Source organism: Xiphophorus hellerii, chromosome 15 (genome assembly GCF_003331165.1).
Source record: "Xiphophorus hellerii strain 12219 chromosome 15, Xiphophorus_hellerii-4.1, whole genome shotgun sequence".
NCBI lineage: Eukaryota > Metazoa > Chordata > Actinopteri > Cyprinodontiformes > Poeciliidae > Xiphophorus > Xiphophorus hellerii.
The window spans coordinates 5704844-5728103 of record NC_045686.1 but is presented as its reverse complement, the minus strand read 5'-3'; the positions used below and the strand labels follow the sequence as shown (position 1 = coordinate 5728103).

Sequence of the window (23260 nt, the reverse complement as noted above, 5' to 3'; positions counted from 1 at the left end):
TATCTCCTCCATAGATTAAAGTAAAAATACAAACAGAATATAAAATTCAGAAAAATGATTTAAAGTCAATCAAAACTATATAAATAATGTAGCTGCAGTTATGGGACACATAAAGCAGTAAAACTAATAAATGATGAAAAAATGAAAAATTTTAATTAATTGAAACATCAAAATAATTATACTGACTTAAACAGTGATGATCTGTTCAAAATATTGTACTTGACTAAAGAAATATTTGCTGAAATAAAATGTAACAAACTGACAAACTAAATACAAAATATGCAGCACTAATCTGTGTGATGAATTAACATACATTCGCGCGTTTTTGGACATTTTTATGGACGATTTCAGTCAGACAAAATAGCTAAATTAATTTAGTTTCGATTTACCCGAAATGTGTGGCTTAAAAAGCCACTTGATTTAAAATTAAGAAAGGTGAACATGTTAAAGTCGTTCACCATGAGGTTTGACTCAGAGAGCTGAGACAAGAGAAAGAAGCTGAAGTTTAGATAAACAGTTTATTTGGTTCTGGTCAGAAATGTTTCACGGTACCTCTGGAAGTCTAAACCTGCACGAGCAGCAGCGAAGCTGCACGGCATCAAACAGGAACAGTGATGGCAGCATGGCGACGGTGCAAACAGAACCCAACAGAACCAGGCTGGGATCTGCGTCCGTTCAAAGCAGCAAACCGAAGAAGGGACTGATGAGCAGCCGGAGCCACTTGCTGGGAGCGGATCCTCATCAGGTTCTCAGCTCTTTCCTGCCGAGCTGCACACCGTCGACTTCCTCAGCTCGATCTTCATCGCCTGGCCTTCGGCCCGAGACTCCAACCTCGTCACAGCGGACACACCCACAACCGTCTTCCCGTTGAGCTGCACAGGGATCCGTGAGGCTGCGCTCGGAGCCGACTGCATATCTGAACTGAGCTGAAAACATAAAACCCAGGATGAACAGGAGACACAGGTCCTGGATGGAGAAACCTTGAAGACCCGAGCCTCTTAAAGGGATAGTACTGGACTTTTCACGTAAAGTTTTAAGCAGTTACCAGCAGTAGATTTTGTTAGCGTGTTCCACATTTCAAGCTAACGACCAGTGGTGGGCACCGCTAACTAAAAAGCTATCTGCTAACTATAAAGCACTAATCATAAACATTAGCTCTGCTAACGCTAACAAGTTATACCAACACAGCAATAAGTGGAAGCTACTGATGAAGCACTAAAGCACTCATTTCAGCCATGTTGATACCCACCATGTGTCAATGAAACTCTGTTAGCATAAACAACACGGTCTGGAAGTAAAACTCAAAAATGTTCACATAAGATCTCCATTTCTCTCTTGTGCTGTACTTCTGCATCTTACTTTTCTACCGTTCTAAGTTCTTCTCTCACTCATGACATTCCCATCAAATTCAGGGCCTAAATATGACTCCCGCTCCATCTTGGTCAGACAGTCGAAGATGCAGTTGCCAACCGTCCAACCAAAACACACCCAAGGTCTGTCATGGTCAGTCAACCTGAGACGCAGTCACATGGAATGGCTAGCAGTAGCTAGCAAGGTCACAATGACTTTATTCTAACTGCTACAAGGTTTCAACAAAAATAGACCAAAGGTCTTGCTTGGTCCATCAGTTGGACCGTCAACTGTCCGACAAAAATAGACCCCAGGTCTCCTTTGGTTGGGCAGTTGGAGATGCTGTCACAGGGAATGGCTAGCAGTGGCTAACAAGGCCTCATGGACTTTAACTTGTTCTAATTGTTGCGTAGTTTCAACAAAAATAGACCTGATGTTTCGGGTGGTTGGGCAGTCGGAGATGTTGTTGTAGGAAATCGCTAGTGGTCTGTGAGGACCCACTGACTTTAACGTCTTCTAATTGCTGCGTATATTGTCAGACCGAACTTTCCATCGGATTGGATGCCAAAACGGATCCAGTGTGTTTTGGTCCTGACACCATCTGATACCTGCAGAATCCTCAGTCACCTGAAACAATTCAGAATCATTTGAAGTGTCAGAAGATCAGATGTCACTCGAGATCTTCAGACACTCACCAGAGGCTGCGTGGGTCTGGACGCTGCAGAGGTGACAGGGTTGATGGTTATACTGCTGGTCATCTTGTTCAGGCGCGGGGAGCGGAGCACCGTTCCAGTTTCCTGGCAGTCGCAGCTACTTCCTGTTGGTCTGAGGGTCAGCAGAGGACTGCTGCTGCCCTCAGAGCTCCTCTGGAACTGGGAGCCCAGGTGGATGTGGATCTTGTTGTCCTCTGTCGTTACGATGTTGCTGTTGAACTTCCTCTCTGGTGGTTTCTCGGAGGTCATCTTGATCAGCGTCCGCCTGGTGGTGCTCTCGTGAGGGTCGGAGGAAGCACACACCTCGGCTACCGGGGTGGTGCTGACTGTGATGATGGACACCGGCGACTGCAGGACCCCAGCAATGCTGTGGGGCTTTTCTGGACTCTTGGTCCTGGAGATGCTGGTGATCGTAACTGGAGACTTGACCCGATCAGGATCTCCGCTTACAGTGCAGACAGTTGAGGGTTTGGGGACTATGGTGATGCGAGGCTGCTGAAGACCAAGCGTTGGGATGATGGTCGTGCTGGAGAAGAAGTCCTCAGACCGCGGGCTGGTGATCTCCAGGGTGGCCGTGCTCGTCCCGTGGTCTGGTGTCACACGGATGTGAAGAGGTCGTCCCAGATTCGGGGACATTGATGAGGAACCTCTGGTCTGAGTCGGCGTGACGGCCTCCTTCTTGCCCATCCAGGGCATTGAGGGTCTCCCTCCATGGTCTGCTGACGCCGGAGGGTATCGATCCAGAACCGCGGGCCTCTTCAGGCCATGTTGTCTGAGGTTGTTCATGAGGTGGTTCTCCTCCTGAACGGATTTCCGGATGAATCCGGCTGCGGTCTCATCCTCGGCCGACCCGTTTGACTCCGTTTGGACCGCTGTGGAGGTGACAGGGACGTCCACCATCCTCCTGCCGTTCACACCGGGCCTCAGGGCTCGGCTGTAGCGCTTCGAGGCCTCCAGCTCCCTGGCGAGGTTCTCCACATCCACACTCAGGCGCCTCTTCTTCTCTCCTTCCTCCAGGAACCTCTGCTGGAGGACGGAGAAATCCACCTGCAGCTGGGAGAGCTGGTCCTCCTTGTTCATGAGGTCGTGGATTTTCTCCTTGAGCGCTAGGACTTCGACCCGCAGCTCTCTGGTCTTGGCCTCCTCCACCTTGCAGCGGATCCTCAGCTGGGCCTCCAGACTCTTGGCCTCACCTCGCTCCACTGCTTTGCTCCTGGCCACCTGAGCCTTCATCTCGTCCACCAGGTTGGACAGCGTGTTTGCTCGGTCCTGCTCGTGTCTGAACTTCTTCTCCAGCAGGTCGTACTCGTCCTCTGACCTCATCAGGTCTCCCTCCACCACCTGCAGCTGCTCCAGCCGGCCTCTAAGCCTCTCTATCTCGGTGGTGAGCTTCTGGACTCGGTTGTCTTCTTCTCGGTCTCTGTTTTCCGTCTCCTCCAGTCTGTCTGCTCTCATCTTCTTCAGCTTCTCGTTCAGTTCGTCACGCTCTTCCTCGCTGTTCCTCAGCATCGATCGGAGCTCCTCCCTCTCCAGAGTCAGACCTTCCAGCTGGACTTCTGTCTCTGACTTGAACTTGAAGAACTTCTTGCTCTCCTCTATCAGCTTCTCGGTAACTTCCGTGACCTTCCCTTGCTCTGCCTTCAGCATCGTACTCAAGTCTTCGTGTTTCTGCTCCTCCTGCTTCAGCCGCTCCCCCATCGTCTTCCTCTCGTCCGCCAGGATGACGGTGAAGGACTTCAGCTTCAGCAGTTCCTCTCTGAGGGCCAACTCGTTTGTCTCCAGCTTGGACTCGGACGACTCCAGCTCCTTCAGCCGAGTCCGAAGCCGTTCCAGGTCTGTGCCCAGGTCTTTCACCACCTTCCTCTCCTTCTCCAGGTTTTGGTGCAGCTGGGCGCTCTCCGTCCGGCTCCTGCCGAACGCCGCCTCCAGCCTCTCCAGCTCCGCCATCCTCTTCTGGAGGCCGTCCACCTGCAGCCGCAGCTCCTGGTTGCGGTTCTGCTGGTCCTGCAGCCGGTTCCTCAGCTCCCTGCACATCGTCTCGGTCTTGGTGATCTCCTCGTCTTTGCCCTCCATCTCCAGGACTTTCTTCCTCAGGTTCTCCAGCTCTGCGGTGAGCGAGGAGTTCCCGCGCTCTCCGCTGCTGATCTTCTCTCTCAGCTGCTGCAGGTCCTCCTCCGATTTCTGCAGCAGGGCGTTCCTCTCCTGCAGCTCCCCGGCCCTCTGCGCCAGCCCGTCCAGCTTCAGCCTCAGCTGCTGGTTCTGGGACTCCTGGTCGGCCATCTTGGCCAGCAGGTCTTGGTTCTCCTGCCTGAACGTCGCCTGTTGGGCCTCCAGCTCCGCCTCCAGGCGCAGCGCCTTCTGCCCGTCCTGCAGGGCGGCGTCGCTGGTCACAGCCAGCCGCTGCTCCCGGTCCCGCAGCTTCTGGCTGAGATCCTGGATCTTCTGGTTCTGCTGGTCGATGTGTTCGACGTGCAGCTGCCGCTCGTCCGCCAGCAGCAGAGTGAAGGACCTGAGCTTCCCCAGCTGGTCCTGCAGCTCCTGCAGCCTCCTGCGGTGCTGCTGGTCCCGCCGGGCCTGCAGGACCTTCTCCTGCTCCAGCAGCTGCTTCAGTCTGAGGAAGGAAAACATCAGCGGACCGAACCGGGCCAAGACAGAGTCCTTCAATTAAATCTTAAATTAATAAATGGAAAATGTTAAATTAATTTAAAATGTATTAATTTTAATTAATTAATTTAAAAGGAAATTAAATCACAAAAGATGAAATTAAAATTGAATATTTAAAAAATGTAATTAATATTTTAAATTAATTTAATAGAATTTAAATTGAACTGAACTAAACGCAGCGAAGCAACAACAGCTGCTTCAGAGCTTCAGATCCGGTTTGGAGCCGGATCTTTGCTCCGGTTCCGGTTCGTCTCTTCGGATCAGGAGTTCTGGACAACTAGAAGCTCATAAATCAGCTGAGCTCAGCCGGCCCCAGGCATAAGCAGGCGCTGCGCTCACCTCTCCCTCTCCTGCTCCAGCAGGTTGGTGAAGTCGTCGCTCTTGTTGATGAAGTCGGCGTGTTTCCGCTTCTCGCCGTCCAGCTCCATGACGGTGCGGCGGTGGCATTTCTCCGCCAGCAGCAGCTGCTCCAGCATCCGCCTGTACGTCTCCTTCTGCTTGTCCTCCAGACGGTCCAGCTGCAGGACCAGACGAGAGCCTGTCAGCACAATCCGCCCGGTCCGGTTTGGTCCGGTCCGGTCCGGTTCCCACGCCGGAACTGGCAGCTCCAGAGAGCCTGGGGAGCCTGCTGCAGCTTTGGACCACACCGTTAATTTAATTCTGTTTAATAAATAACAAATAGTCTTTGAAAAAATAAAAATAAAGAAAGAAAATAAAAGAATAACAAATAAGAAAAAACTTAAAAGAACAAATATGAAAAATATTAAAAAAGTAAAAATAATACAAAAAATAAATAAAAAAGGAAAAAACATACAGAATTAATAAAATTAAATTGAAATATTTGTAACAAATAAAAAATAAACAAAATAAATAATTTAAACATAAATTTTAAAAATCGACCAATAAAAAAATGATACCAACTGCCAAGTACGGTGGTGGCAGCATCATGCTGAGGGCTTTTTTGAAGTTTAGCTCAGAATGTGAAGACAAACATCTAAACCAATCAGAACCGGACCGGGTCAAAGTGACCAATCAGCTGGAAGGAGACAGCCAGACCCGCTTTGACATTCTGACCTCAGCCATCGGCCTCTCATACACGTCCTCTGTGCGCTGGTTGCCATGGAGAAGAGCCGCGTCCCTCTGCAGCGCCTGCAGCGGCCTGCAGGGGGCAGCAGAGCCATAGTGGGCCTCCAGGGTCTCCGGTCCGGTTCTGTCGGACCGCAGCAGCCCGATGACATCATCCCGGGCCTGAGGACAGAAAACAGCTCAGATCGGTTCTGATCCGGAGGAAAGAGAAACCGGAACATCGAGAAGAGTCCGACAGAAACAGAATCAATCAATCAACCAGATAATCAATCAGTCGATCTCTGTGTTTCTATCATATGTTTCCATTCATCCATCCATCCATTTTCTGTTCACCCTTGTCCCTAATGGGGTCAGGAGGAGCTGCTGCCTCTCCAGCTACGTTCCAGGCGAGAGGCGGGGTCACCCTGGACAGGTCGCCAGTCTGTCGCAGGGCAACACAGAGACGTACGGGACACACAACCATTCACACAGGGAGAATTTAGAGAGACCAATTAACCTGACGGTCATGTTTTTGGACTGTGGGAGGAAGCCGGAGTACCGGAGTACCCGGAGAGAACCCACGCATGCACAGGGAGAACATGCAAACTTCATGCAGAAAGACCCCGGGCCGGGAATCGAACCCAGGACCTTCTTGCTGCAAGGCAACAGTGCTACCAACTGCGCCACTGTGCAGCCATGTTTCCATTCATCATCACCTAAAGAACATTTAACACTGTGACTAAAAACATTTGAAATATTTAAAACCCAAAATGATTAAAGTCAAAATTCCAATAAAAATCACAATAATCATCATAATTCATCTCAGACAGGAAACAGGCTGCAGCGGCAGGAAGTGCAGACCAGCTGGGAGTCAAATGTTTCTCAACATGGCGGCTTTTCAGCCATCTTAAAGGAGCATTTCTTTAACAACTGTGGTAAAAATTATTGGGAAGTTTTTAATTTATTATGCAAATAACTGAATAAAATCCAGGTTGAGGTTTAATCTGGCAGCTGCTGAACCAGCAGAGACACGTTGACCTGGACGCTAATGCACAAGCTAACATCCGGTCTTCAGCCAATCAGCATCAAGGAAAAGAAAGGCCAGCCAATCGCGTGTCAGCATTATGCTTTGGGATTTTCTTTAGAATATTTCAGATTAAAAAATCCACAAACAGTCAAAACCCCCCCAGCTGTTTTACCCTCCAGCTGTTTTACCCCAGCTGTTTTACCCTAGCTGTGCTACCTGCAGCTGTTTTACCCCAGCTGTGCTACCTGCAGCTGTTTTGCCCTCCAGCTGTTTTACCCCAGCTGTGCTACCTGCAGCTGTTTTACCCTCCAGCTGTTTTACCCTAGCTGTGCTACCTGCAGCTGTTTTACCCCAGCTGTGCTACCTGCAGCTGTTTTGCCCTCCAGCTGTTTTACCCCAGCTGTGCTACCTGCAGCTCCCCCTCCATGATCCCCAGCAGCTGCAGCAGGTCGGTTCTGGTCGGGTCCGGAGGATTCGTCCTGCAGCTCTCTGGACATTTTGCAGTTTTGTCTCCTGACTGCGTCGTGGCCGTTCGGCCATCTTTCTCCTGTTTTTGGATTTTCTTCCTCCTCTTCATCACCTCTGGTGCTTCTTTCTCCCCCTCCTCCACCTGTTGCTGCTTGGTGAAGGCCTTGCCGTGCGTCTGGATGCGTCCATCCTCTGGACCTGCGGTGCTGCAGCTCCTGGATCGCATTTCTCATCTGCAGGGAAGCAGAAAGAACCAGGCAGCTTCATTCAGCAGATGAAGACGTTCTAATCTAAGGCATTAATCCACAGCAGATACTGACTGCTCATCACCTCTCCACATAACCTGGATGACTTTATATTCTAAACCTGACGAGACGACCAGGTCATTCACAGAACCAGAAGTATTCACACCCTGCAGAGCGAAACCGGTCCATCCAGGACGAGACGCTGAGACCCGAAAGCGTAAAGAGAGAAGAACCGGCCGGGTGAGAATACTTCTGGGTTCTGATCTGCTGCCGGTAACTGAAGACGACTGGATCGTATCCGGCTGCTTTTAGCTGGAACGGCATCTGCAGCGTCTATTTTTACTCTGGAATACCAACATAAAAATATCACAACAACAACATGAGGAGCAACACCAGACCAGTTTGGCTCCCAGTTAGCACTGGGAACCAGAGCTTACTGCTGCTAGGAGACCAACACCATGAAATTAAACAAACTGCAGTTAACACAAAATATGCCCTATTGGGCGTGCCGTGGTGGCGTAGCGGTTAGCGCGACCCGTATTTGGAGGCCTTGAGCCCTCGACGCGGCCGTTGCGGGTTCGACTCCCGGACCTGACAACATTTGCCGCATGTCTTCCCCCCTCTCCTTTCCCGTCAGCCCACTATCATATAAGGGACACTAGAGCCCACAAAAAGACCCCCTGGAGGGGTAAAAAAAAAAAAAAAAGCCCTATTAGGGTTTATTTGTTTCTTGTCTTTAATTTTTTATGTTTAAGGCAAAAATTGTAATTCTTAGATTTCCACTGGGACCAGTTCAACCAGTGGACTGAAGTCCAGGTCCTCCCAGTCTGAACTGGTTCCAGTTTAACCTCTTTCCAGATGGATTAATATGTAGCTAGGCTCACAACGATGATAAAAAAATAAAAAACACCGAGGGTTGATGATTATTATTTATTGTTTGTTTCATAAATTATGTTTTTATTGAGGAAAACAAAAATAAACCTGGTTGAAAATATGAACCTCGAATAACTCAGAGGGGTCCAGTTCATTTCTGACTGCGCAACTTTAAGGAACCGGGTCAGAGGAACCGGATCAGAGGATCGGGTCAACGGAACCGGGTCAGAGGAACCAGGTCAGAGGAACCGGATCAGAGGAACCGGGTCAGAGGAACCGGGTCAGAGGAACCGGATCAGAGGAACCGGGTCAGAGGAACCGGACCTTCCTGACCAACCCGTCTCTCTGCTGCAGCTGTTGGTCAGAGAAGAAGAAACCGAGGCGCTTCACACGGGTCCAGCTGCTGCTCGCCGTACTGAGCCAACACCATGAGCTGGCGCTCCCTGGGGGCCCGGGGAACTTTCCCAGGCCCGGTCCGACAGACCAGAACCGCTCCGTCTGGGGTTCAGAGGAGTCAAGGCCTTCACCATGAGATCACTTTCCTCCAGGACCGAGGAAGAGGAGGAGGAAGATGTTTGGACCCGGATCATCCAGAACCAGAACCAGAACCAGGTGAACCTGCTAACAGGACCAGGCTGAAACATCCATCTGTGATCTCATTCTGTGACCCAGAGCTCATTGCGCTGGGTGAACCTAGAAGGTCAGAGGTCAATGGGTGAAACCTGGAGGCCCGTTGCCGTGCCAACTGGTTCTGTCTGTAAAAGTTATGAAAGGAAACAACAGAAGAGGAAGAGCAGTCAGCCTGCTCTCTGATGGTGACCTGTGATCCTCTTAAAGGGCCAGTATCATGTTGTTATAAAAATATTACATATCAAACATGATTTAAAAGACATTTCAATCCTGATTTAAAATCTTCAAATTGTGTCTGTGTCTCTTTAAGAAGCTCCTGCTCTTTCTGAAGCTCCGCCTCCAGGAAGTCGTCCCAACATGGCTCCTCTTTAACCCTATAAGATTTTTACCAGCGTTGCTCCTATAACGAGCTCAGCAGCTGTTTGCTAATTGCTGCTGGCTAGTCTGAAGGATCTGAGTGGGGGAGGAGCTGCGCCTCGAAGGCGGGGCTACGTCCATCCAGGTGTTAAGTGCAGCTGAATGGTTGCCATGGAGACTAAAGGATTTCTCAAACATAGAAAATCAGAAAACATCCATTTCTAACGACACTGGCCCTTTAAATGTGTGAGGAAGCTGAGAAATCTCCGTGATTTAACTGGGACTTCAGCCAGAGCTGAGGAAGAATCCGGACTTCCTCTTCATCACTCCCACAGAGATCCGGCTGGACCCGCCGGGTGACAGACACTGAGCCTGCTGCCATGGCAACCAGCTGTTATGACCCAAACAGCGGGGCAACGGTACCGAATTAGAGCGGTGATCTCATGGTGTTTATCAGCGGGCCGGTTCTGGACGGGTCCAGCGTGGAAACCCTCTGGGAGGAGGCTGGAGCTGGGAAACCCAAACCTCTCTGATCTGACCCGGTCCAGCAGGGTTCTGGTTCCACCCGCTGTTTGGGTCCTATTGGTTCTGTTAGTTTTCCTTACAGAACTTCTCATCACTTCTGTTGTTCTGCTAAAAGAACCAACCAGAACCGGTCTGGTACCATTAGTTCAACCAGATAATAAGGAGACAGAAGCAGAGTTGACTACTTTATTATTATTATTATTATTATTATTATTATTATTATTATTATCTTCCGCCGCTCCAAAACCACCAGAACCACTCACCTGTTCTGCCCTCTGATCGATCCAAACCTTCGGAACCGCCTGCTGTGTTCAGTCCGGACTGCGGTCCCGTCTCAGACAGGTGGAGGTGGCGCAGCTCCGCGGGTCCAGCCCGGTACTTTCTGGACCTCAGGACGTCCGGCCGAACTCACGGCGGCTGGTTGAGGTCATCAGCGGTGATTCTGCTCTAAATTTAACCGATTCTCTCAGCCCGGCAGCGGAACACTGACCCAGGCTTTTCCAGACAGCTGGATATCAGCAGCCTTCCTCCTCCTCCTCCTCCTCCTCTTCCCCCTCCTCCTCCTCCTCCTTAGTGAGAAATCTGCTCTCTGCTCTGAAACTGGATCTAACTTCAACTATTTTCAATGTTTTCAAACTATTTCCTCTTTGCTTTTTAAAAAGGCATATCTTTGGGCAGCAGAGTCCTGAGTTGCAGCGCCCCCTCCTGTCAGCCACGGAACTACAGTCAGACCACAGACTTATTTAAAAACGCATTTTAATTATTCAATACAAAGGAATGAATCGCTATGGAAAGATCTTAACAACACCAGAATATGGAAAGACATTACGGACAATAATTAACAACATGACAACAATCAGAGCAGAATCACAGATAAAAACAGAACCACAGCGAGGAACATCGCTGCTTTAGCATCATGTATTCAAGTAAAAATCTAAAGGAACTATCCAAGAAATCCTCAAGAGTATTGAGATCAAATTTAATATTTACCAATTATGTAATTAGGCAGAAAAGTTCTAACCTTATGAGCAAATTATGGTATTTTAAACACTAAAATGACCAAAATAAACAAATAACCCAAAATAAGCACAAGAAAAACTAGATAACTACATAAATATATAGCAATATGGATGGATGGATGGATGGATGGATGGCTACATGAATAGCTTGATAGCTAAACATCTATACAGATAACTACTGTACAATGCTTCATAGCTAGCTAAAAAGCTGCACAGATTGCTACATCGTTAGCGATATAAACAGCTAGTTAGCACAAACATCGCTGGACAGATTTCTGCATTGACAGCTGGAAAGCTACATAAACAAGTAGGTAGTTATATAAATAGTTAGCTACATAGATATTTGTGTAGCATATATCGTCAGCAGCATCATATCTTTATTATAGAGACAAAAGAGATAAAAATAAACATGACACAATATTATTCACTGAGTCACAAATAAATGATGGCAGTGATGAGAAAATCTGACTGTACTCAGTGCATAGATATATAACTACATAAATATAGCTACACACAGCTGGACAGACATCAGATACATAGATGGTTATATAGATATGAAGCTACTTAGCTAGCTAGTTAGCTACATAGATAGCTAGATAGCTGGATAGCTACATTGACAGTTATATAGATGCTCCATAAATAGCTACACATACTAGACAGATAGCTAGAAGCTACAACGATACATAGAGGAAGAAAATCTTTCAAGATAAAACAGACCGTACCATATATAAAAATAAATAAATAAAATAAAATTAACCATCAAGTAAAAGAACAACACAGCCATCACATAGCTACATTGATAGCTAGATAGCTAAATAAATAAATAAATAAATGATATATAGTTACATAGAAAGCTCTATAGATATTTAGCAACATAGAACATTATGTTGATAGCTATACAAAGATAGCCCCATATATGTATATTTTTTTGTTTACTAATCATTTTTATTGGTTATTTTATATATTTTTATGCCTAAAGTAGAAAGAGTAGAAATAATTTGCTGACATTAAATAGAGAAGTTTTTAAGAAAGGAAAGAAGCAAAAAGTGCTTTAGAGAAATTAATAAAAGTGTCAAATCCAACCATTGATTGGACTAAATCTCCCTCAGGTTGTATTTTATCCTGAAGAAATTTATTTTTATCATTTAGAGACCAGTTAGTTTTGTGGTTTTGGATTAAATGGGAAAACCCGGATTACCCGGAGAAAACCCAAAAGAAAAGAGTAGAAACAATCGGCTGGGATTGAAACCGAACCGGCTCAGTTTTTATGGAAGCAGGAAACTTTTTCATTTTAAAGACCAGATAACTGATATGTCTGTAGTTGAAAGGAGAATCTGTTTTGGTTGGAATGAGACAGAAATCATAAATTTGTGTTCGGGAAGTTTTTGGTTCTCTACCAGAACAGGCCTGCATAGCGAGAAGTGCGGAACCGGTAGAACCACCTGGAGATGTTCTCCAGGTCCCGGTCGAATGCTCCAAACATCCGGGCCAGAGTGTTCTCGGGTTTCCTTGTGATGTTCATTCTGGTTTCAAGGTAATCCAGAAGCAAGACGTCGAAACTGTTTCTTGGAAGCAGAGCGATTTTAAAAAGTTTCTGGATTGACCCGAAAGCCTCGTGGAGTTCCTTGGAAATGGCTGCAGCGATGCTCTCCAGGTTTTCTGTCTGCAGCTCCAGTTGGGAAGCAGTCATCTGGTTCTGTTGGACCATCAACCCGCACAGACGGCTCACCATAATTTTCCGAACATCAGAGGGGAAGAACTCGTAAAGCTCCTCAGGGACGTTGATGATATTTCTGAGCAGCAGACAGCAGAAGATGACGCCGCTGTCTGCGCGTCCTGGAAACGGGGAATCGGACTCGTGATCTGGGCTGGCATCGTGTCTGTGGCAGTCCGGGATTCGAACTCCAAGCTGCTCTGCCAGAACTTCAATGAGCGCCTCGTCAAACTCCTCGTCTCTCTTCATCGCCGCCTTCACCATGTCTTCAGACGAGCCGAACCGCTGGTGCAGAGCTTCAGAAACGGTGGTCACGATGTCCGATAAGTTGTCTTTGGTGATGATGACCAGAACTCCGTCTGGGTCCCCAGTGGAAATCATCAGCTTCTTCAGACGCTTCTTCATCTTCGCCATGCAGCTTTCTGAGAGGATGCCTTTGGCGTTCATGTCGCAGTTTCTGAGAGTCCTGACAAGCATAACACACACCATGGTGTTGATCTTGTCTTTTTTCCCAGGAGGACCGTAGACCAGGTTCTGTCTCAGTTCATTCACCATCTCTGCATCATCGAAAGACATTTTGGATTCAAAATAATCTGATTTATTTCTCCTCTTGGAACAAACAACCGACAACAAGCGGCTCCTGGACTGAAATGATCCAAACTGACCGAGAAACGGGGACTGACGTCTGTTCACGTCACGAGATCATAGGCAAATTGTGACGTCACGGCCGCAGGCCGAACAAAGGCCTACGTCAGAGGCAACCTCAGCAACAGAGGTCTCTCAAATAATAACCAAAACGCACCTGCTTCAGCCAGTTCTCTTACGCGCATGCGTGAAGAAGACCCGAGTCCACAGCTCACCTGTCTGACGGCTGGACGGAGAAAAATCCACCTGCGGGGCCGGAAGCGCGGACTCTCCACCAGAGGGCGCCCTGGTACTGATCAAGCTGCTGGTCCGGTCATCAGAACCGGTACCGGTCCGCGCATGTTCTGGTATCTGGATGTTCTCATAAAAAGCAGTTATTAAACACACAAAATGTTTTGAATTGTTGTTGGTCCTGCTTTGTGTTTCTGCAGGACAGATGGCAGAAGTCTGCATGTTTGATTCTTGTCTGTTTTACTCCATAAAGCTCCAGGTTGGACGCTAAATGTTGCCGTCAGATTTTTAAAGAAACGTTTCTCATTTTCACACCGAGCCGGTTTGTCCTCGGAACATTTTGCTGAGGAAATGAGCAGAGAGCTGCAGCGCCGGGTCAGTGTGAGCCCAGAGCTCCGCTGTCATCACTGATGAAGTGTGAAATGGTTCCGGTTCTATTGACCCGCTCACGGCTCACTTCACTGATGGAGACGATCCCTCCTGCTGAGCGGAAATGGCTTTCAATAAATACAACATTATGTTTTCATTATTTTTAAATAAAATCAACGCTCTGAAATAAACAAGTTCTACAAAATAAATGAATCATTTCTGTTTCAAATGTAGCTTTTTGCAGTTTTATTTCATTATTGGGTTTTTACAGCACCGCTGATCTGACGCTGACAGTGGAGCTAATTTTTAGATTAGTGCTTTAGCATTTTTGTTAACTTGGAAAAGTTTAGCACACTTAGCTTTCCCTAAATTAATCTTTCTGGATACATAAAAGACACTAATTTACGTGGTTGCCATGGTGAATCAGGCAAAATTAGAAAACTGATAGTTGTCAAATTTCACAACCTGAATCCAGGAGTTCTGTCCCACAGAATCATTATTGACATGGTGGGATAGTATGGCTGAATTTAGTACTTTAGCATTAGCTTTCTCTAAATACCATAGCGCTTTAGCGTTAGCAGAACTGCTGGTTCGTTAGCTAGCAGTTAGCCGCGACCACCACTGAGTTTCCATTCATCCTTTGTTTCGTTCTCAGTGTTTGTGTCCCATAGATGCCAGGAAGGTCATTTTGTCATGTTTTGTTCTTGTTGTTTGTTTGTCTGGTGTTTCTGCTGCCCAGTTCAGGACCAGAGAAATGCAGGAAGTCTGGTTCTGGTTCTGGTTCTGGAACCTGGTTGTGTTTCTCTTTTGTTATAATTACATAAAATGTCTTTCTTTAGTTATTCATATTGCTCCTTCCTGACTCAAACACCTTTAGAAACTCTGTCATTGTTTTAACCACTGGAAGCCCCTCCTTTCTATTTCTTCTTCTGTGGTATTGTTTTTAAATTGTTTGCGCCTCTTAGCCCCGCCCCTTTTTCCACGTGATCCTGAGAGAGACAACGTGACATCTAGTTTATTTATAGATCATCAATGTAATATATGAATCCATTCTGTAATGTAAATATTTAAATGAACCGAATGCAAATCAGCAGAAACTAACTTTAGTTCTGTTATGTATTCTGGTTTTGTGCTGCAGTGCGCTAACGCGCTAACGCTAGTTTCTGTTTGTCTTTCTCGTCAGAAATAAACCGAGAAACCATCGATTCCTGAGAAATCCTGTCCGGTTACACTTCCGCCTTGAAATCTGTTAAATGAACTGATGATAAAAAGTTTCAACTCGTTTCTCTGTTGCTGTTTTGTCTGGAGGTTTCAGAATGAAGCTCATCGGTTCTGATCCAAAGGTCAAACATGAAAGTCCTGCAGCACAAACTCCTCTTTGACTCTGAGCTCTGCAGAAATCTTCCAGAACATTTTCCTGTTTGATGATGAGCAGAAACATTTTAGCTGCTCAGCAGTTTCTCTCACATTGAAGCTAAACGTTTCTTTGACCCTCAGAATGAAGGAAAAAGTCGGTTTGCAGCGCGACGAGCCAACAAGCTAATAACAAAATGGGTCTGAAAGCCTCAGCAGAGATGAAATCACAGCCTGTCAGAGTCTGAGCCAAATTTAATCCAATTCCCCTGAGAAGATAAAAGCCGGGTGTCAAACGTTCCTCCTCCTCACACCTGCTGTCTGTCCGCCTCGGACCTTTAATCTGCTCTTCCTCCTCATTCAGGCTGCAGTTTAGCTGCAGGATTCTTCAGGACTCTTTTAACTCTGAGTCAAATCTGCACAGAAATCACCCAGTTGATTATTTCTACTTGTCTTTCAGCTGAAAATTTGCAACAACATAAAACAGAAAAGTCAGAAACAGCCAGGAATCCCAGCTGAGCGATGATGTCACGAGAGGAACATCAAACTCAAAATGGCCACCAGACGTAGAAGCAGAGACAACGAAGTGTCTGGTTTGAGTTCAGAAAATAAAACTGAGAACAGCAGATTGGAGACCTAACAAACTGTCACCACACCCAGAGATTTAAAAGGAAGACATTATAATTCTGCTCCAGTTCTGATCAGCATTCTCACACAATATCAGCCCGTCGATTTTTCCATCATTAACTTCATTCTTACTGGTCCCTGAAAGCTAATGCTACATGTGGCTAATAGAGGGAATAAAAATTAAATTAGACCTTCATTTGGCTCAGACACAAAGAAAGAGTTAAAACAAGAACATGTGTAGGTGTCGATTTGTTGTCAAACCTGCAGAGCAAAGAGAACAAGAATAAAATATAAAAATTAAAACTCGTGTTTTTATCTGTTTAAACATTAAAGCAGTAAAAAATCGGAACATTCCTGCTTTTTGTCTTAGTGAATCTGTCTGACGCTGAATGATCGAACTTCAGGATGAGCAGGAAAATGGAGTCGGTTCGTCTGCGTCAACAGAAACCTCATCGACGTTCTGCTGGACGTGTTGATGATCCGCCGCCGCCACCGCCGCCGCCGCCAGAGCGTTAAATGAAGCTGGGAGAGTGTGAGAGCAGAAGATCAATACGGATCAATACCTGGACATGACAGCTTCTTCAGTCCAAGGCGGCGGCAGCTTTTCACCGGTCAGAGGAGAACAAGAGAGGAAAAAACCAGAACCAGAACCACTGATCGGACCTCAGCAGGAATCAGTGTCACGATACGCTTCATTCAGGGTCTATCAAAGTTCCACAGTTTACCAACAGGAAGGCCATCACAGAACCTCAACGCTGGCCTGATTTATCCGACCAAAACTGGTTTGGACTCAGAGAGCTGCTGGATCGGGTCTCAACCAGCTGCTGGGTTTAGATGAAACTCCACAACTCAACTTTCTGGAAAAGAATTGCTAAATTTCCGGCTAGTCGCTTTTTGATAAGTCTCTCATCTCCGGACTAGGCCACGCCCCCCGCGGCTCGTGGCTCCGCCCACCTGGTGTTTTTTTAATAAATGTCTTTCTGTGTTTTCACATCAGCTTTAACTACAGTAAACACATTTCAAGACTTCAGATTTAAAAACATTCAACTGCTCAACCAGCTGATGTTCCGTTTTACGAACTGGAACCAAAACCTGCTGGTTTCTGATCACAACCCGCCAAACCCTGAACCGGAAGTATCAGCTAGCTCTGAGGCTAACGCTGAAATAAAGCAGAGTAAAGACATCAGTCTTATCAGCATGAGAGGAACATCTGGACGCTTCAGCCCAGGGTTGGAATAGAAAGTGTTTGTCCGTGACGCTGCAGTAATTCTGTTCGACGTTAGCTCGGCTCTCCGACCCACACACGTCCCGCCTGATTCCCTCTGATTTCATTAGAAACTGTCGCCGGGTCGCCTGGAGGTGGACACGGCCTCCGCAGACACAGAACCGGCTCTGCTGAGCTTCTGTCAGCGCCGAGCCGCTTAAACCACCAAGAGCAACAAGCTGCTGCGGGAACAGAAACACGAGGCGAGCTGCTGACAAAATGTCCGACAGCTTTCATCCCTCCAGCTGTGTGTTGGTTTGAAACGATTCTGTTTACCCAAAAATGAACAGCTTCAATTAGTGACAATGTGAGTTATAGCAAAACTCAATAATCAACAGAATTATCAGAATAAAATGATAAATGATTCAGTTGGAGGTAAAACGTATGAATATTTTTGGTGAAAGTTCATTCAAAATACCACAGATATTATCATTATTATAAATACATCTTATGTGTAGATAAAGCAGAAAATTCCTGCGACGACATGGAGGCAGATATTTCTGACATGTTGACAGTTTGGATGAATTTCAGGACAAAATTTCCCAAAAATCTCCTAAAACAGCTGAAATATCGACTATTTAGCCATGGAATATTAGCATGCTTTTTTTTGCATGAGAGGAGCTCAGTCATCCAGGAGGGACTCAGAGTAGAGCCGCTGCTCCTTCACATCGAGAGGAGCCAGTAGAGGAGCATCTGGTCAGGATGCCTCCTGGACGCCTCCCTGGTGAGGAGTTCAGGTCCCACTGGGAGGAGGGGAAAACCGGGACACCCTGGAGGGACGATGTTCCTCTACTGGGAACGCCTTGGGATTCCCCTGGATGAACTGGAACAAGAGGCTGGAGAGGGAAGTCTGGGCCTCCCTTCTGAAGCTGCTGACCCCGCGACCCCGGATAAGATGGATGGATAATAATAATAATAGGATAATTACCTTATTATTGATTTGACCTTAAAACAGAACATTATCTTGTAAAAACCTTGTTCACATTTTAAATAAAGAGCTAATATTATTTTGGTTTAGTTAATATTATAAAAACATATTTCTCTCGCCGCCATAACAGATTATTAGGCAGAAGCCAAAATCAGTCTGGCAGCCATTTAATAGGAACTCAGTGAATATTACACACAACAAACATCTTATAAACAGCTGACATGACGGAGTCCTTTTATCATAAAACAGCAAAAACAATCAAACGTTGTTCTCTTCTTGAGGCTTTATAAAAAACTTACGGTAAATAAAAAGGCCACAGTGGAAATCAAATCATTGTGACTGAGTTTTTCCCTTCTCAGCTGTGAAAACACTGAAAACATCAAATAAAATAAAAAACATTTTTGGCATTTTGAGACGCATGAGTTCAGAACCAAACCAGAAAGAAAAAAAAGCAGTTTAATAAAACCTAAAATAAAATCCACCTGCTGTGTGGTGAAGAAGTAAAACGTCATAGAAACAAACTTCTCAGTTTTATGAATTTATAACTTCGTTTGGCTTTTAGGTAAACAGACAAACCTCTGAGCAGTGACCCGGATGACCCAAAGGACATGGAACAGAACCCGGTACCGTCATGGCCGACACATTAATTTTGATTATTTTGGATCTGATGATGAAATGGAAGCAAATGAAAAGTAAACTGGACCTGCAGGGTTCAGTCCAGCCGTGTTCTAACCGGACCGGGGAGACGGACCGCGTCATGCTAGCCGTGCTCTGCGCCGCCCAATCCACATGCCGAGAAGAAGCTCCGCCCCCTGCTGGCTCAAACTGGAACTGCTTCATACTCGTTACCATGGAGACACAGTCAGTCCGCCTCCTGGTTCTGCAGTTCTGGGACGTGAAATCTTCAGCAGAGAGACGAAGCCAACAAGACCATCAAGCATTTGTCAAGCGGGCCGATGCAAATGAAAGACATCCTCCGGTCTGTCCGGTCTGTTCGGTCTGTCCGGTCTCTGTTCGGTCTGTCCGGTCTCTGTCCGGTCTGTCCGGTCTGTTCGGTCTGTTCGGTCTGTCCGGTCTGTCCAGTCTGTCCAGTCTCTGTCCGGTCTGTCCGGTCTCTGTCCGGTCTGTCCGGTCTCTGTTCAGTCTGTCTGGTCTCTGTCCAGTCTGTCCAGTCTCTGTCCGGTCTGTCCGGTCTCTGTTCAGTCTGTCTGGTCTCTGTTCAGTCTGTCCGGTCTCTGTTCAGTCTGTCTGGTCTCTGTCCAGTCTGTCTGGTCTCTGTCCGGTCTGTCCGCTGAGTTCCCTTCTGTTTCGGCTCAGGAGTCCGTTTGGGTCTCCATCCCGCCCTCATGGACTCTGAAGCTCTATGTTATCGATCAGATTTTCCTTCTTGGTGAGCTGCAGACTCCTGATGGACCTCAATGCTCCTACGAGGTTCTGGGTGGCGGACCGGCCGGCGGCGGCGTTCTCCTGGTGGAGGTGCTCCCTCTGCATCTCCAGCGCCTCTTTCTCCGTCATCACAACAGATTTCAGGTCACCGTCTCCTCCGGCGCTGCCCTCCACCGACAGCGCTCCGTTCGATAACTGAGGCGCCTCGTCCTCCTTCCCGTCTCCGCTCTCCGACGGCCCCGGCTCAGGACCGGTGGCGGACCCTTCCCCGTTCAGCGGTGGTTTCTCGGTGTAGGGGTCTCCAGGCTGCGCGGCGTCCTTCTCCAGGTCCTCGTACAAACTCTTCTTCTGCGTCTCAAAGTATTTGACCACGCAGTAGGTGATGGAGCCAATGGTGTTCACCACCACTCCGCCAATGAAGAGCCGCGTGGGCGCCACGTCCTTGAAGGCCAGCATGCCAACCGTGATGGTGGCGATGCTCTTGACCACGCCGACGAAGCTGGTGGTGACGGCCGAGTTGATGTAGGTGCAGTGCAGGGTGGTGAAGTTCATGGCGCAGCCGATGAAGATGCACAGGATGAAGATGACGGTGATCTGCGGTTCCTCCCAGCCCGCGTAGGACCACATGTTGAGAGCGTCCATGGAGATGATGGAGCAGACAAGCAGAACCTGGAAACAGGAAGAACGTCAGGAAACAAAAACAGGATGAAAGCAGGAAATTCCTGAAACAAGGTTCCACACCGGCGACGCCATGATGGTGATGGCGTACTGTGCAGTCAGAGGTCCATACTCGCTCTCCAGACTGGTTTTCTGGATCAGAACCAGGTAGGAGGCGTGAATGATTACAGCCAGAACCCCGGTGACGTAACCAAACGGATCCCCGGTGAGGTCTCCGGCTCCTGCAGGAAACAACCAAGACAAGAAGTGAACCTGCAGTCGGTGAAGGCAGGTTTCCACCTGAGCAGCTAGCTGAAGAGTTCATCACAATCATTAGCTAAAGTGCTACACAGTAATCAGCGGAAGCTAATGCTAAACACTACCAACATGGCAGTTTGTGGAAGCTAATTGTGAAGTGCTATACCAACATGCTATTTAATGCTAACATGGTTCTTAGCTTTGTTCTTTACTGTTTGTTGTTTAAAATCAAATTATTGAGTAAAACAGAGAACTGAGGACAGGAAACTGAACAGACTTCACCCACTTCAAAATAAGAGCATAACTACTAGAAGAATTTTTAACCAACTCAGATGTTGAACTTTTATTCAGCTGTTTACCAATCAGGGAAATTAGCGCTAAATGTTTTCAGTTAGCTAAAGTGCTAAGCTAAAAACTAGCTCTGTTATTAGCGGATTAGAGGAAATGTGCGCGCCACTGGACGGATGAACACAACCAACGTTGACCCCTGGCTCTTACCTGCCAGAACAGCGCCCCCTGTGGTGATGAGCACGGCGGTCACCACGCCCACAGACGGCAGCGCGTTCCGGAGAACGCACACCCCGATGCAGAGCGTGAAGAGCGGCAGGCAGCGCTTGAACACCACGTACATGGGCAGACTGAGGCCGCGCAGCGACCACAGCGTCAGCGTGGACTGCAGCGTGGACAGGATGCAGACTGGCGCAAACTCCTGCGCAAACAGGAGCAAAGAGTCAAAACACACAACATCAGCACCACAGGGAGTATTAGGGCAACATAAAATAGTAAAAATATTACCAGAAGCAGGACTTCAGATGTAATAACTATATTAAAAGTCATAAATGTGACTTTATTACCAGAATGAAGACGAAATAATAGGATTATAAAGTCAATATTTCTAGAGTAAAATCTAAAGTCATAACATTACGACTTTACTGTCGTAGTTTTATTTTTTATATTCTGAGCTGGCCCTAATATTCAAACATTAAATACATTTAGGAAGGAGAAATATGACGTCATGAAACTTTGGTTCAAATATTTCAGTCGCTGCAGATTCTGTTGCTTTCCTCCCGGCTTGGATGAGCAGACAGGGGTGTGTGTGTGTGGGGGGTGTGTGTGTGTGTGTGTGAGGGGGGGGGGGGGGGGGGGGGGGGGGGGGGTCGGGTTCTGAGCCTGACCCAGCTGCCAGCACTGAGGGACTCCACTCTGGGACACGGCGGTGGCAGCATCATCCTGTGGGGGCTCCTCAATGTATGATAGGAACATTGAAGTTCTGAAACATCGGAACCGGAGTCCAGAACTAAATGTGACAGAAAGTCTGAATGCGGATGTTCAGCAGCGGAGCTTTCAGAACCTCGGAACCGCCTGATCCCGGTTCGGTTCGGTTCGGTAAAGATATCTGCCAGGTTGTGGATCTGCCCAGTAGGATCCATTTATGAAAAAAACAGCAGCATATTTACATCGCCTTTATTAATAAACATTCCTGTTTTCTAGGAATCAGAACAGAAATAATTTTTTCTCCCTCTGCTGCGCATGCGCAGTGAGATCCTCTCTGCCTCAGAAAGACGAAACTGCACCGGAAAATTCACGGATTTATTCTGATTAAAAAAACATAAAAATTAGAACAAAACATTTTCTGTGTCGGAACCGGATCTGCATATAAACCACAGGGGCGCTGCGCCACACGGGCGCCGAGGAAATGGGGAAAATGACTTCTAGTTGGCATTTTCTGGATCTAACATCTGCAGAGCGCCTTTAATGTAGAAACATCAGAAAATAATTTCTCCTCTGGTGAGGAAGGAACGTTTTAAATCTGATCATCTAAAGGATTCTCTGAACGATTCTCTGAACGATTCTCTGAACGATTCTCTGTTATAACAACAATAACTCTGGAGAATTGAAATGAATGAGTTTCAACATTTAATTTCCCTCTGGGATCAATTTGAATTAAATGTTGATATTTGAAAAAAGGATCTGAAGGAGGTTTTTATGGGTAAGTGAATAAAAGTTATTAATTTGTAATAGAAAACTGGAGATGAAATGGATGGATGACTGTTGGAGTAAAACATCCTGATGAAAGTGAGAAAAGCTGCAGAAAGTTTCCGATCCGGTTCTACGGTCCGGTTCTACAGAGGTCCGGTTCTACAGAACGGTTTCCTTCCATTTAGAATCAAAAATTTAAAAAACTATTTCAGAAATCTGAAAAAAGAAAGAAACCTATAAAACTTGAGGTGGAACACCAGAACCGGTTGTGGGTCGAACCCCTCCAGAACCGGTTCCGGCTCCTACCTTGGCCAGCTGCATGCCGAACGGCGGCACCTGGATCCTCCCGAGCCGCCGCAGGCTCTCCAGCGCCAGCATGGCCGTGAAGCTGGTGAGGAACTGGATGAGCGTCAGGAAGCCGAACTGGTAGTTACTGATGAGGAACTTGAGCAGGATGTTGAGCGACCCGGAGAACACGCCGTGCGCCACGGCCACGGAGATCCCCAGCAGCCGGCTCCGGAACACCTCCATGGCTTCACCTGGACCCGGGCGGCGGGGGGCCTCCAGCTGATCCTCAGGAGGGATTCTCCTCTCTGCGCTCCGGCTCCGCACTGAGGGGGAGGCGGCGCGGCGGGGGGCGGAGCGGGAGGAACCGCAACCACTCAGGAGATTTTACCGCAGCGGGGGGGAGGGGGAGCCGGAGCCCGGAGCCCGGAGCTCCTCCACGGGGGCCAAACTCCTCACATCCACGGAAAAACTTCCCAGGAACTCCGAGCTGCTGCTGCTGCGGTTTCTAAAGACGCCAAAACCTCCCAGGAAACAAATCTGATGATTTGATAAAACACTAATAAAACTACTGTCCAACACGGCTGCTTAATAATAAAAGACCAAAAGAGTGAAATTCAAACGGAA

General features: G+C 47.3%; 2 protein-coding genes across 4 annotated transcripts; both read right to left on the bottom strand.

Moving 5' to 3' along the window:
* Positions 1 to 499: 499 nt before the first annotated feature.
* On the bottom strand, positions 500 to 10437 carry filip1b (filamin A interacting protein 1b). Of its 3 annotated transcripts, none has more exons than XM_032584842.1 (7): positions 10181 to 10437; positions 7229 to 7520; positions 5802 to 5975; positions 5067 to 5245; positions 2046 to 4674; positions 1882 to 1977; positions 500 to 926 (listed from the first exon to the last, which is right to left on the bottom strand). In XM_032584842.1, exons 2-7 carry the CDS (start codon positions 7511 to 7513, stop codon positions 750 to 752), a joined length of 3540 nt encoding a protein of 1179 aa, XP_032440733.1. In that variant the 5' UTR covers positions 7514 to 7520; positions 10181 to 10437; the 3' UTR covers positions 500 to 749. The 3 variants fall into 3 exon arrangements, 2 of the variants coding, with proteins under 2 accessions (XP_032440733.1, XP_032440734.1); XR_004342125.1 differs by having other exon boundaries at positions 818 to 926; positions 1781 to 1977; XM_032584843.1 differs by lacking the exon at positions 1882 to 1977 and having other exon boundaries at positions 10181 to 10435.
* A 7781-nt stretch (positions 10438 to 18218) lies between these two features.
* Positions 18219 to 22983, bottom strand: slc35d3 (solute carrier family 35 member D3). The gene is made up of 4 exons (XM_032584939.1): positions 22655 to 22983; positions 20867 to 21077; positions 20195 to 20352; positions 18219 to 20122 (listed from the first exon to the last, which is right to left on the bottom strand). The coding sequence occupies exons 1-4, from the start codon at positions 22877 to 22879 to the stop codon at positions 19412 to 19414; spliced, it is 1305 nt and encodes a 434-aa protein (XP_032440830.1). The 5' UTR covers positions 22880 to 22983; the 3' UTR covers positions 18219 to 19411.
* Between the last annotated feature and the right edge of the window lie 277 nt (positions 22984 to 23260).